Source organism: Schistocerca cancellata, chromosome 1, assembly GCF_023864275.1.
Source record: "Schistocerca cancellata isolate TAMUIC-IGC-003103 chromosome 1, iqSchCanc2.1, whole genome shotgun sequence".
NCBI classification, from domain to species: Eukaryota; Metazoa; Arthropoda; class Insecta; order Orthoptera; family Acrididae; genus Schistocerca; species Schistocerca cancellata.
The window spans coordinates 534,257,621-534,270,753 of NC_064626.1; the positions used below are offsets into that span (position 1 = coordinate 534,257,621).

Here is a 13,133-nt window from a genome sequence, read left to right on the forward strand (position 1 = left end):
GTATTGCATTTCTGTGACAGCGATTGTGAGGTCTTCAGCATTCTGGGCAAGGGAGTTCTCATAACTACAGATGCGTCTTCCACGGGTAGCCAGGCTGTATGGGAAGACTTTTTGGTGTGGATGGGGTGGTGACTGTCAAAGTGCAGGTACTTTTGGTGGTTGGTGGGTTTGATGTGGACTGAGGCATGGATGGAGCCATCTAAGAGGAGGAGATTGACTTCTGTGAAGGTGGTACAATGGGTGGAGGAGGACCAGGTGAAGTGAATGGAAGGGAAGTTGTTGAGATTGTGGAGGAATGATGATAAGGCTTTGGGTCTAGATTACAAATATGTCATCAATAAACCTGAACCAGACCAGGGGTTTGGAATTTTGGGATGCTAGGAATGTTTCCTCTGGGTGACCCATGAAGAGGTTAGCATAGACAGATGCCATGAGGGCACCCATGGCTATGCCACTAATTTGTTTGTATACCTTCCCTTCAATGGTGAAGTAGTTATGGGTTAGGATGTAGTTGGTAAGGTGTATGAGTAATGAAGTCGTGGGTTTGGAATCTGAAGGGCATTGAGAGAGGTAGTTCAATTGCAGCAAGGCCATGGGCATGAGGGATGTTGGTGTATAAGGAGGTTGCATCTATAGTGATGAGTTGGGACCCAGGATGTATAGGTTTGGAAATGGTGGAGAGCTGGTGCAGAAGTGGTTCATATCTTTATGTGGGAGGCTAGGTTTTGGACAATTGGTTGCAGACATTGGTCAACAAGGGCTTTAATTCTTTCGGTGGGGGCACTGTAACTAGCCACAATGGGGTACCCAGGATTGTTAGGTTTGTGGAGTTTAGGGAGCATGTAGCAGGTAGGTGTGCAGGCTGTTGTTAGGGTGAGCAGGGAGTTGGATTCAGGGAAGAGGTTCTGGCAAGGGCCTAAGGATTTCAGCATGGATTGGAGGTTATATTGGACTTCTGGGATGGGGTCACTTTGGCAGAGACTGCTGCTGGAGGTGTTGGACAACTGGCAGAGGCCATCTGCCAGGTAGTCACTCCAGTTCATCATAACAACGGTGGAACTGTTGTCTGCTTTGAGTATGATCAGGTCAAGATCCGTTTTTATGTTGTGTAGGGCAGCCCTTTCTTCTGCTGAAAGGTTATTGTTCTTAGGAAGGGACATGAGGAGGGATGGTGAGTCCAAGTTGGAAGTTAGGAATTCCTGGAAGGTGACCAGGGAATGGTTAGGTGGGAGTGTGGAAGTGCCCTTCTCCACCCATAATGCCATCTTCCTAGATGTTGATCTCCTCCTCTCAAGTGGCTCCATCCACACCTCTGTGCACATCAGATCCACCAATCACTGACAGTACCTGCACTTTGACAGCTGATACCCCTTCCACACCAAAAATCCCTCCCGTACTGCCTGGCCACCCATGGCAGATGCATCTGCACTGATGAGAACTCCCTCACCCAGTATGCTGAAGGCCTCACAAAGGCCTTCACAGACAGGCCACTCCCTGACCTACTACACAGAGAGATCTCCCATGCCATATCCTCACACAGACCTGATCCTTACATCCATCCCAAGAACCATCCACAAAGAAGTGCCCCCCTTGTCATCCAGGACTGGAATCTGTCAACCAGAATGTATGGCCACTGCTAAACTGTTGCCAGAAACAAGGTGGAACACCCAGTGTTGCAACATGCAGCAGAGCACAACATCCAAGATTTCAAGGGCTGCTTCACTACCTGTGCCATCTGGATCCTCCCCAACATCAGCAGAAGGGCTATCCGTCCAACACATCCTTTGCTCCCATAACCTCCCAGGCCTAAACATGTCCATCCCCCACCCCACCCTCACCCAATAGAGAGAGAGAGAGAGAGAGAGAGAGAGAGAGAGAGAGAGAGAGAGAGAGAGAGTGTGTGTGTGTGTGTGTGTGTGTGTGTGTGTGTGTGTGTTTGTTTTTAGAAGATAGCTGCTAAACCTAGCTTTTCTGTTCGTACCAGAGGTAATAAGAAGGGTGTAGGGTGACCAAAACTTGCAAATGACTTAATGTTGACAACAAGAGAGCTGAAAATGGAGCTGTATGCGAAATGACAGTAAATAAGTAGATGTATTGGTAACAGGACCACAATCATAATATCTTTGAATAGATCTGATCTTATTTGCCTCAATCAAAGGCGATAGAAGTATGCTGCTTGTATTATTGTATGATTGTTTTGTGTGTAACACGGTACACTGCACTGTTTCAAATCACTAATTTGTTAAAAGGACGAGGTTATAAATATGTAAGATAGAAACCATGTTTTAGTACTAAAATGCAATTAATGTTTTAAACCACCAGTGTATATGCCTCTTGAGTAATAAAAATTTATGGAAACATAGAAACTTCTAATGATAGTACAAATTAATTCCTTTCTGAATTACTCTATAATGTTCTATAATCTCCAAGAACTATATTAACTAATGTCGTACCAGTAGGTCTTGAACTATGGATAATCAAGGTTGCATTCTGAGGTGCCACTTGTGAGACTTAATTGTTGATATAATTGTAGTAATACTGAATTTGTGCCACCTACAAAGTATGACACCACCATTTTTGCCAAGAGCAAACTGCTGCACAACAGATTTGTTCTTTGAAAACATCAAAGAGTGGTTTGTTCAAAATAAAATGAAAAAGAATGAAGAAAAATCACATCATCCGATGATGTGCAGCCACAGCAGTGTTGGATGCCAGGATAACTGGAGGCTGTCAGTCTACTGGGTTAGATGAGTACTCCAAGCCCTCCTGTGTAACATACCTTACTGATAAGAATATAATAGAGGGAAACATTCCACGTGGGAAAAATACATCTAAAAAGAAAGATGATGAGACTTACCAAACAAAAGCGCTGGCAGGTCGATAGACACACAAACATACACACAAAATTCTAGCTTTCGCAACCAACGGTTGCCTCGTCAGGAAAGAGGGAAGAAGAGGGAAAGACAAAAGGATTTGGGTTTTAAGGGAGAGGGTAAGGAGTCATTCCAATCCCGGGAGTGGAAAGACTTACCTTGGGGGAAAAAAGGACAGGTATACACTCGCGCGCACACACACACACACATATCCATCCGCATATACACAGACACAAGCAGACATTTGTAAAGGCCTTGAAAGGTTGTGAAGGGTGAGTGAGTTGCCTTTCCGGAGGTGGGAAACCAGGAGATTGGATAGTTTTTTAAGGTGGAGGGTGGCATGCTGTTCTAATTTGTGGTTGGCCTGTAGGAGGATGCTCTGAACAACTGGTGTGGATGTGGGAGAGGAAAGATTGAGGACTTTTATTAAGGATAGGAGTTGATGGGTGTGTTGATTGGCTGAGTGGATGTGTAGGTGAAGGATTAGGTGGGTGAGGGCAATGGATTGTTCAGTTTGGAACTGGTATAGGGACTGATGGAAAGAAGGGTTGCAGCCAGAGATGGGAACTTTAAGTGTGAGGCATTTGGGGGTGATGCCAAATGTCAGACAAGCCTGAGAAAATAAAATATGGGAGTGTAATCTGGCTAGGGCGAAGGCATGTTTGCGGAGGGAATGTAAATAAAACTTAATGGGGTCGTTGTGGAGGTGTTGTGAGGGCGACATGGTACTAGAAGGTGGAAAGTGGAACACGAGGCTGAAATGAAAATTAAAATAAATATAAAAATATATGGGGAGAGATAAAGGTAAAACTAGAAAGCAAATGGAGACCTGGTGCGAAAAAAGGCGGAAAAGGGTTGGTTAGAGCTGGGCTATGTTGATCCTGTGGTGAACTTTTGTAGGTAGATAATGATGTGCATAAAGGTTAGGTGGTTGTGTTGCCGCCAAAACACATTAAAGGGTGGAGAAATACGGGAAAATTTCGAAAAAACTACGTGAGGATGTATTAAAAGAAGTGGTTTGGTGGTGGCAGATTATGGAAATGAAGCTAACAATTGTCTGATGAAGAAATAATGACGTAAAAACCTGTGGGAAGCGGCTAAAAATGATCGGTGATGTGAGAAAAACGGAAATGGAAATAAAGCAAAAGTTATTAAAACTGCCAAAAAGGTTGTTTAATAGCTGAAAGTAACTGTTTGTGAACTGGAAACGGTGGATTTTATAGCAGCGGTAGTGTTGAAAGCAGAAAAAATTGTATACTGGATTACGGTAAAAAAGGAGAAGGTGAATAGAAAGTGAAACTGCTGGCAAAAACAGAAGGAGGAAATAAGATGACAGAAAAGACTACGAAATGTAACAGTGACAATAACAATAACAAACGTGATTGTTGGGTTCAAATTAATGATATGAATATAATAGAGGGAAACATTCCACATGGGAAAAATATATCTAAAAAGAAAGATGATGAGACTTACCAAACAAAAGCGCTGGCAGGTCGATAGACACACAAACATACACACAAAATTCTAGCTTTCGCAACCAACGATTGCCTCGTCAGGAAAGAGGGAAGAAGGGTGGAGAAATACGGGAAAATTTCGAAAAAACTACGTGAGGATGTATTAAAAGAAGTGGTTTGGTGGTGGCAGATTATGGAAATGAAGCTAACAATTGTCTGATGAAGAAATAATGACGTAAAAACCTGTGGGAAGCGGCTAAAAATGATCGGTGATGTGAGAAAAACGGAAATGGAAATAAAGCAAAAGTTATTAAAACTGCCAAAAAGGTTGTTTAATAACTGAAAGGATTTGGGTTTTAAGGGAGAGGGTAAGGAGTCATTCCAATCCCGGGAGTGGAAAGACTTACCTTGGGGGAAAAAAGGACAGGTATACACTCGCACACGCACACATATCCATCCGCATATACACAGAACAAACAGACATTTGTAAAGGCACCCATCAACTCCTATCCTTAATAAAAGTCCTCAATCTTTCCTCTCCCACATCCACACCAGTTGTTCAGAGCATCCTCCTACAGGCCAACCACAAATTAGAACAGCATGCCACCCTCCACCTTAAAAAACTATCCAATCTCCTGGTTTCCCACCTCCGGGTGTGTACCTGTCCTTTTTTCCCCCAAGGTAAGTCTTTCCACTCCCGGGATTGGAATGACTCCTTACCCTCTCCCTTAAAACCCAAATCCTTTTGTCTTTCCCTCTTCTTCCCTCTTTCCTGACGAGGCAACCGTTGGTTGCAAAAGCTAGAATTTTGTGTGTATGTTTGTGTTTGTTTGTGTGTCTATCGACCTGCCAGCGCTTTTGTTTGGTAAGTCTCATCATCTTTCTTTTTAGATATACCTTACTGATAAGTATCATAACAGCATGTTATGCACTATTTCACACAACATTAATTATGGCCTGCTGTTCTGGCACTCTTCAGCTGTAGGGACATGTTAATGATACAAAAAGAAGCTGTCAGGATTATCACTGCACACAAAAGACTGGAGCACTGCAAGGCTATATTCACCTGGTTAGGAATTATGACTGTTTTTGGCTAGTATGTATTTTAGGTGTCATCAGTATAAAAGAAAACCAGAGAGCTTTCAGTTTGAGGCAAGAAACACATACTTATCACAACTGCAATGAGGAGAACATTGCAATACCAAGCTGTCTACTGTCTAGAACACAAGATCTGACACCAGGATTATTCAGAAGGAAAATTGCACAGGACTTGAAACAGCATCCATTTTACTCTATCGGAATTTTTTTCACCAGGCTATTGGGGAAGCTGTGACCAAAGTGATTGACCAAAATAATATTGATTGACCAAAATAATATTGTTTTCATTTGTTATATATGTCTCATTGTGAAGAGTTTCTTTATATGTTATATGAAAAATTGTAAATAACTCATTTGTATGTGTATACGTAATTTTGATGCAGTCTATCCATTTATGACTGATAAATGATGCAGATTTAGTAATAAAGTGAATAAAATAATTAAAACTTGAATGTGAAGGATATTACTTTTAATTTTTCTGGTTATATTGTGTAAAACTGAAACTTTTTCTACATAACATTACATACCTTTCAGTCTAGCATTTGTCAGGGTTATCATTCTCTGAATTGAAGCAGTACAGGCATCCATATCCTGCCTTAGTTCTGCCAAGAGAGGACAAAACAAATGTTGTAGTACATTTCTAGTACCAGTTCAGCAGAAATAGACATTTCAATTGGCTTACTTGCTTGGTCCTTTGGAATACCTAAAAGCTCCTTCTGTATATTTTTAAGCTCATCAATCTTTGTTTTGATGTTTTCTATTAGCTTCTGAATCTGAGACACCTGAAAATTACAAGAAGGGAAAACCATAATTTTGTTGAGTTTACCAAGTACTTTCATTGTAATTTCACTTAATAAATATCACATTTATTCTTAAGAGTGTTTGTAACTGCTATTAATAGCTCATTTTACTTGTTATTGTAATAACTATGTATTCATTGTAGCATAATGTGACCTGTTTTACACCAGACGAGTTACTTTTCAATGTAGCATAATTTTGTTTTATTATAATATATATCAGGAACTAGTGCACAAATAAAGCAGAGAGTAGATAATAATGATATTTAGTAAGAATAACTAAAGAGCCAGTTTCTGGTATTTCAAAGTTCACATGAAAGGAATGCAGGCTATAGAAGTGAAGAGGAAATCTTATGCAAATGAGATTTTTAGTTTTAGTCGAATATCACCATATTTATGACCTTGTGAATTTACTGGTTATAACTGTCTGTTCGATTATATTATGTTGCCAGTGACTTGTGCTTATTTAGTATGTCAGTTCATTAACCTTCAAACATCAATTTTCAGATAATGGCCTTCATAGACGTAGAACACACACATCTCCATATTTTAAAATAATTTTTTGGTTTTTAGCTGTTCAACATAGTGTACCTTCCTGGTTAGTTAACTTTATTGATGAGGATGCTGTGTTGCTGCTGTTTGTCAGACCTTTGCTAACAAGAGGAGTGTGCCAACTTCTCTTCAACAATTTGATTCATATTGACAAGGTGTCTAGGGCAGAATGAGGACTTCCAAATTAAGACTTCCACTTGTGTAAACAAGAAGACACAACTCTCAGCCATTTTCAGGAAGGTCGAGTTTTAAATTTTTAGGTTCGCTTGTATGCTTTGTATGGTTGCTAGCATTCAAGATGCCGAAGCTGAGAGAGTAAGTGCTTAGTTTCATAATAAATTGTTCTTGGTCATTATTGCAAAATTTTGTGATGTACCATGCGTACCTGTTGTTAGAATTGCTTGGTTGATTGGATGGTTGATTTGGGAGAGGGGACCAAACAGCGAGGTCATCGGTTCCGTGATTAGGTAAGCATGGGGAAGGAAGTCAGCTGTGCCCTTTCAAAGGAACCATCCCAGCATTTGCCTGAAGCTATTTACGTAAGGAAACCTAAATCAGGATGGCCGGACATGGATTCTGAACCATTGTCCTCTTGAAGGTTAGTCCAGTGTACTAACCACTGTGCCACCTCACTCGGTACAATTACTTGGGAATGAAACACAACAGTACTGGCAGTGAGATTCGATCCAGAGGTGTCATCCTTATGGAGCTAAGCACTTACTCATTCAGCTGCAGAATCCTTAGATCAGAATCCTTCGAACTGTTGCATTAATGACAACAACAAAATATATTAGGATGCCTAAAATTTCCAAAATCGATTTCCTCAAAATGGTTGAGACTTGTGTCATACTGTTTACGTATGCTGAAGCTCCAGTGGAGCCCTACAGATCCTGTCAATGTGAATTAAAGCAGTGAAAGGAAGTTCGTACAGTCCTTTTGTAAGCCTTGACATAATTATGTTCACAGCAGTTTCTGCACTAATGTGATCATTTGATCAGCATGACCAGTTTGCATGATGAGGATGTATGAACAGAGTCCTCAAGTCTCAAGCCAGTACTGTCAATTAGCAGTCAGCCAATCAGTCTTTGTGTAGCTCACAAAGCACTCCAGTCAAAAGGATGTCATATACTGATTTACCACAATGTCTGCAGTGCAATTTGGTGTACAGTGGATCTATATTTGTTCCCCACATCAAGACAGTTAACTTACCAGTATTAACTGATCTATCATACAGGCACTGAAGTGGAATACAGCAGCTGCAACATTACATGTTGCCTCCAAAAGTAGATTCCATTACCAGTCATTCCTTTGTTTGTCATTTTTTTTTATATTTAACAGTATAAACAAGTGAATGTTGAAAGAAACTAAAGTAATAGAAGGAAGGCCACTGAACCTAATTGGGTGCCTGTCAAATTATAAATGTAGTAATGCAAAATGACTGAACTTTTTCTAGTAGTAGCTTGTCAATGCCCATATGTAAACAAAATGCATGCTTACAGGTCATCAAATCAAATATACAGTTAGAAGACATATGAGCTTTCATTCATTGTATTGCTCTGAATGGAGAAGTACAGTTAGCGTAACTAACACTCAACACACTGTAAGAAAGTGTGTTGAGACCATTACTGTATGCATAAAAGACCTTTCAGAAAATTTGGGTATTAACACTATGAAAAAGGTTCCTGCAAACTGGATACCACATATATTGAAGGCTGACCAAAAGCAAAAGTGAATACAAATTTCTCAGAAGTGTTGGGCCATTTTACAAAGAATACAGCTGTTATAGCAAATGGCATGGATCCATCATGTCATGGCAGACATGAAACAGTGGTTGGAAGGCAGTTTAACCTGCTGTAAAGATTATGATTTGTATTTTCTGGGAGGCAAAAGTCATTGTAAAGAGGGCAACAATAGTTGGAGACTAGTGCAAAAGTCTTCACAACAACTGGATGAAAAAATATATGAAAACAGGCCTAGTCTGCAGAATGGGAAAAAAATCATCACTCATTGACAAGATGCACCTGCTGACAAAAGTGCTTTGGCTGTGGGAAGACATGAAAGATTTGAAGGACAAATCTTGGAACATTCATCTTGTTCATCAATTTAGGCACTCTGCAACTTTCACCTGTCCTCAAAAATTTGCAGCTTGAAAATATTTTCTGACCAATAAAATAGCTCATTGAAGTCATAGTTGCCAGAGGTTGAAAATACTGCTAAAGTTGCAAGGTTCTTCTATTTAGAACACAACCAGTTTCTCGGGCTCTTACATGCCCATCTTCAGGTGTCATTCTGAAAATAGCAGGAGACGGGAGATAATATTTTTACAAAGGGCGTTCCATAAGTTTTGCACAGTCGTATCCAATTTTTTTATTTTTTGCAGAAGGAGAAAGAAATTTTTTGTGAACATACTTGGTATATAAAAGTATTTTCTTTTATTTACAGGTGTGCCATAATGCACCGTGAAGATGATGTCAAGTTGTGACAACGGTCGGTGATGGAGTTCCTCTTCAAGACCAGCGATGACTCTGCCACAGGGAGTTGCTCCATGTTTATGGGGAGGACACAGTGGATCGCAGCAGTATCCAGCAGTGGTTGCAGAGGTTTAAAGAAGGTGACTTCTCTCTACTGGACAATCCACGATGCGGTAGACCATCGATGACAGTGAGTGATGTGAATGAGACGTGGCTCCACAATTAACTGGGACCGTTACTGTTTGTCACTGAACAAGCTGCAACATGCCATCGAGACGCACAGACCACAGCTTCAGGGTCAGCTCATCAGGTTACACCATGGCAATGCCAAAACCCATACAGTCCTTATGACACAGGATAAAATCAGGAAAATGGGTTGGAAAATTGTTCCTCATCCTCCCTACAGTCCAGACCTGGCTCCGTCTGATTTTTACCTCTTTTGTCATCTGAAGGCCCACCTGCACAGTAAAACATTTGATAGTGAGAAAGACCTTATTTCCTGTGTGAAGTGATGGCGTAAAAGTCAATCCCAGAATTTTACCAAAGTCCATTTACATCATAGAAAGAACATTGGGCCAGATGCGGCACAGCTGCTGGAGGCTACACTGAGTAGGCTCAATGTATAGCTTAATGTTCCAAGTATGTTCACAAAAAATTTCATTCTCCTCCTGCTAAAAATAAAAAAAATTAGAGAAGACTGTGCAAAACTTTTTGAACGCCCTTTGTACAAGCAGCCATGCACATAAAAAACAAAACAAAAAATTCCATAAAAAAATTTAAAAGCCACCAATCAGGCTAGGTGCTGTAAAACCTAAGTCAACACAAAGTGATGCCAGATAGTACTACGGACGACTGCCTGTGTAAAGAAATATGCAAAGAATATCAGGACACTAATGCTTGGTGCTGTGACCCCGAGCACCATGGTGGCCGAGTACAAGATGCGGTGGAATTTTTGTTTTGTTTATGTGTATTGCTGCTTGTAAAAAAATTATCTCCTGTCTCTTGCTATTTTCAGTATGACACCTGAAGATGGGTGTATAAGAGCTGAAACCAGTCATGTTATAAATAAAAGAAGCTTACAACTGTTGCGATATTTTCAGTCTGGCTGCGGATGTTCCTCCAACAGGATTGTTTGCAGGCATAGTTGATTATTTTGCAGATCATCCTGTACTATACTTCAAGTGTTGAATATGTCTACATAGAAGACATTGAACAAAGTACATCAACCTAACAAAAAATTATGACTGTTTCTTTTTTAGCTAAAAACACAGTCTTCCATGTCAGACCACAAATTTTCTTCTGCTGTCATCAATTTGTGATGCTGTTCATAGATGCCACAGTTGCATATGTTTGTAAAATACAAGAAACACTCCAGAAAATAGCATTTTGTGCAGAAGCTGACACTTAACCCTCAAAATAAGAGTGTGGAACTCAATGGACACATTTGAGCTTTCTTTTTTCTGTTCTTTTTTCATTGGTTTTCCCAAGAAAACAAATAAAATTTAATTCCAGGAATAAAACTAAAACTATCTGACAATTTATAAAAAATAAGTGATGTTTCTTAGAAGAATAACAGCCATCTTAAGTAAAAGTTAGGTAATCACAGTAATATAGAACCTATTAAGAATAACAATAAACTATCTCATCCCAGACAAGTGGCTAGTGTTCTCAACTCTAATATCTGAAACATAGCACAACAGTTGATAAATACAAACATCATGGCAAGCAGACAGACAGTAAGAGAAGGCAATCAGAACAAAAAAATTCATGCAAAAGCATTATTTATGTATCCAGCAACACCTGAGGCACTATCTGCAATTATAAAGACCTAATAAATATTCATGGGGTGCCGATGGGATACCAGATGCAATGATCAAGGTAGTGCAGCAATATTTATTGAAGAACCACCAGTAAATATTGTAAACTCCTCATCATTCAGGACTGAAGTATTTCCAAATAGACTAAAAACTGCAAAAGAAGCAGCACTGTGTAAGAACAGCAACAAATGAGAAATTGTTTATTGTATGCCAGTATCAGTCATCTTAAATAAAGAAATGCTGATAAACAGCTGACAGATGGGTTCAAAGTTGGCAAATAAACCAAGTCAGCATTTTTTGCCTTTTTAAATGAAATGCTAACAGTATTGGATGATAAACAACACAATTGGTAACAGGCTTCATTATGTCAAGAAATATGCGAGAAGCATGAGATTCTTTTGCGTAATTAAAGTAATTGTGAAATTAAATGCCACTCTAGAAGATAGATCCAATCATACCTTGATGATCATCAAGAGAGTATCCAGAAATCAAATACAAAGACCACACACACAGTTTCTAGTTTTCACAGTAATATGCAAAAAAATAAAGTCTGTAATCCAGCAGGGGTCTGTTCTGGGATCTGTTCTATTTCTGCTGTGTGTAAGTGACATGTCCAAAGAAATAACTGATGGAACCATAGTACTCTTTTGCAGATGACACTAATATTGTAATTACATCACACATTGATGAAAATCTGCAGGAAACAATAACATCGGCAACGCAAAGTTTAGCACGATGGCTCAGAACCAACGGGCTCACCATAAATCCTCCACCCTGCAAATCCTGTTTTAATCATTGAGGAGAAAATTATTAGGCCTACATATTAAGGACAGTTTGAAGTGGGAGGTGCACCTTAATAATCTAAATAAAACACTGAATACATTTATGTATGCTGTTATAATTCTCTCTAAAAATACTAAAAATACTAGTTGCTCATCATTAGAGAAATGTACCATGGCAATATACAGTTGGTACTGATGTATGGAATCCTTTTTTGGGGGAATTCCACAATTTTAAAAAAGTACAGGAAAGATTAGCACAGTGATGAAGCAAGATAAGCGTAGAGATTTCTGTTACCCACAACTGTATAGAGAAGCATTCAAAATATATAAGCATAGTGATGACTTTAATAGAAAAAAAGAAGTCACAAAACTTGAATTTATATGGACTGTGGCTCTGCAGAATCAATAGATAAGTTTTTATTCTTTCTCTGCTGATCATGTGTAAACGTTACTACACCCACTTTACATAGTGTTTATATCACTCCTTATGTCTGACTCGTCAGTCAACAAGACTTAGCATTTCCAGGAGCACCTCCAAAGATGTCCAGCACAGCTGTGGACAAAATGTCAGAACCAAAATTTTTTTTTTTACCTTAGCTGAACAGCCCAAAAGACTCATCAGTGACTATGACATCTATTCATGAAAGCCTTCATTGTATGATCTTCGACTATCCTAGTCCTCAATGCAGGTGGGCCCCTCTCATCCAATAATCTGAGTACTCTGCCCTTCCTTTTTAACCTTCCCTACCCTATCCCTCTCCCCACCCCAAAGAAGGAACTTGTAGTTCTGAAAACTAAGAAATGTGTCACATTTATTTTTATAAATTGGTAATTTTAATACAGTAATTATTAATACATCATTGATAATACAGACCTTACACCAGTCCTTGTTTTTCATGAATCAGTTTGATATTTCCTGTCCCATTACCGATCTAAAAGTGACACTTTGCAGTTATAAACCAAATGAGTTGGCACAGTAGACTGCTGTTGGGAGGATGTTTATATTTTCTGTTCAAATGGCTCTAAGCACTATGGGACTTAACGACTGAGGCCATCAGTCCCCTAAACTTAGAACTACTTAAACCTAATTAACCTAAGGATATCACACACATCCATGCCCGAGGCAGGATTCGAGCCTGCGACCGTAGCAGCCGCGTGGTTCCAGACTGAAGCGCCCAGAACCGCTCGGCCACTGCGGCCGGCATATTTTCTATGATTTTCCTAAATCCAGTTCTAGGATGGTATCTTTAAGAGGCCTAATCTTCCATACCCAGCAAGCAAATTGCAAG

General features: G+C 39.6%; 1 protein-coding gene across 1 annotated transcript in view; it reads right to left on the minus strand.

Annotated features, from left to right (window-relative positions):
• Positions 1-13,133, minus strand: part of LOC126179443 (syntaxin-1A-like) — a 67,237-nt gene that overhangs the window by 20,754 nt on the left and 33,350 nt on the right. Inside the window, exons 3-4 of the mRNA XM_049924609.1 lie at positions 6,108-6,207; positions 5,953-6,027 (exon numbers count right to left, since the gene is read on the minus strand). Coding sequence (XP_049780566.1) covers positions 5,953-6,027; positions 6,108-6,207 — 175 coding nt within the window. The remainder of the gene's footprint in view (positions 1-5,952; positions 6,028-6,107; positions 6,208-13,133) is intronic.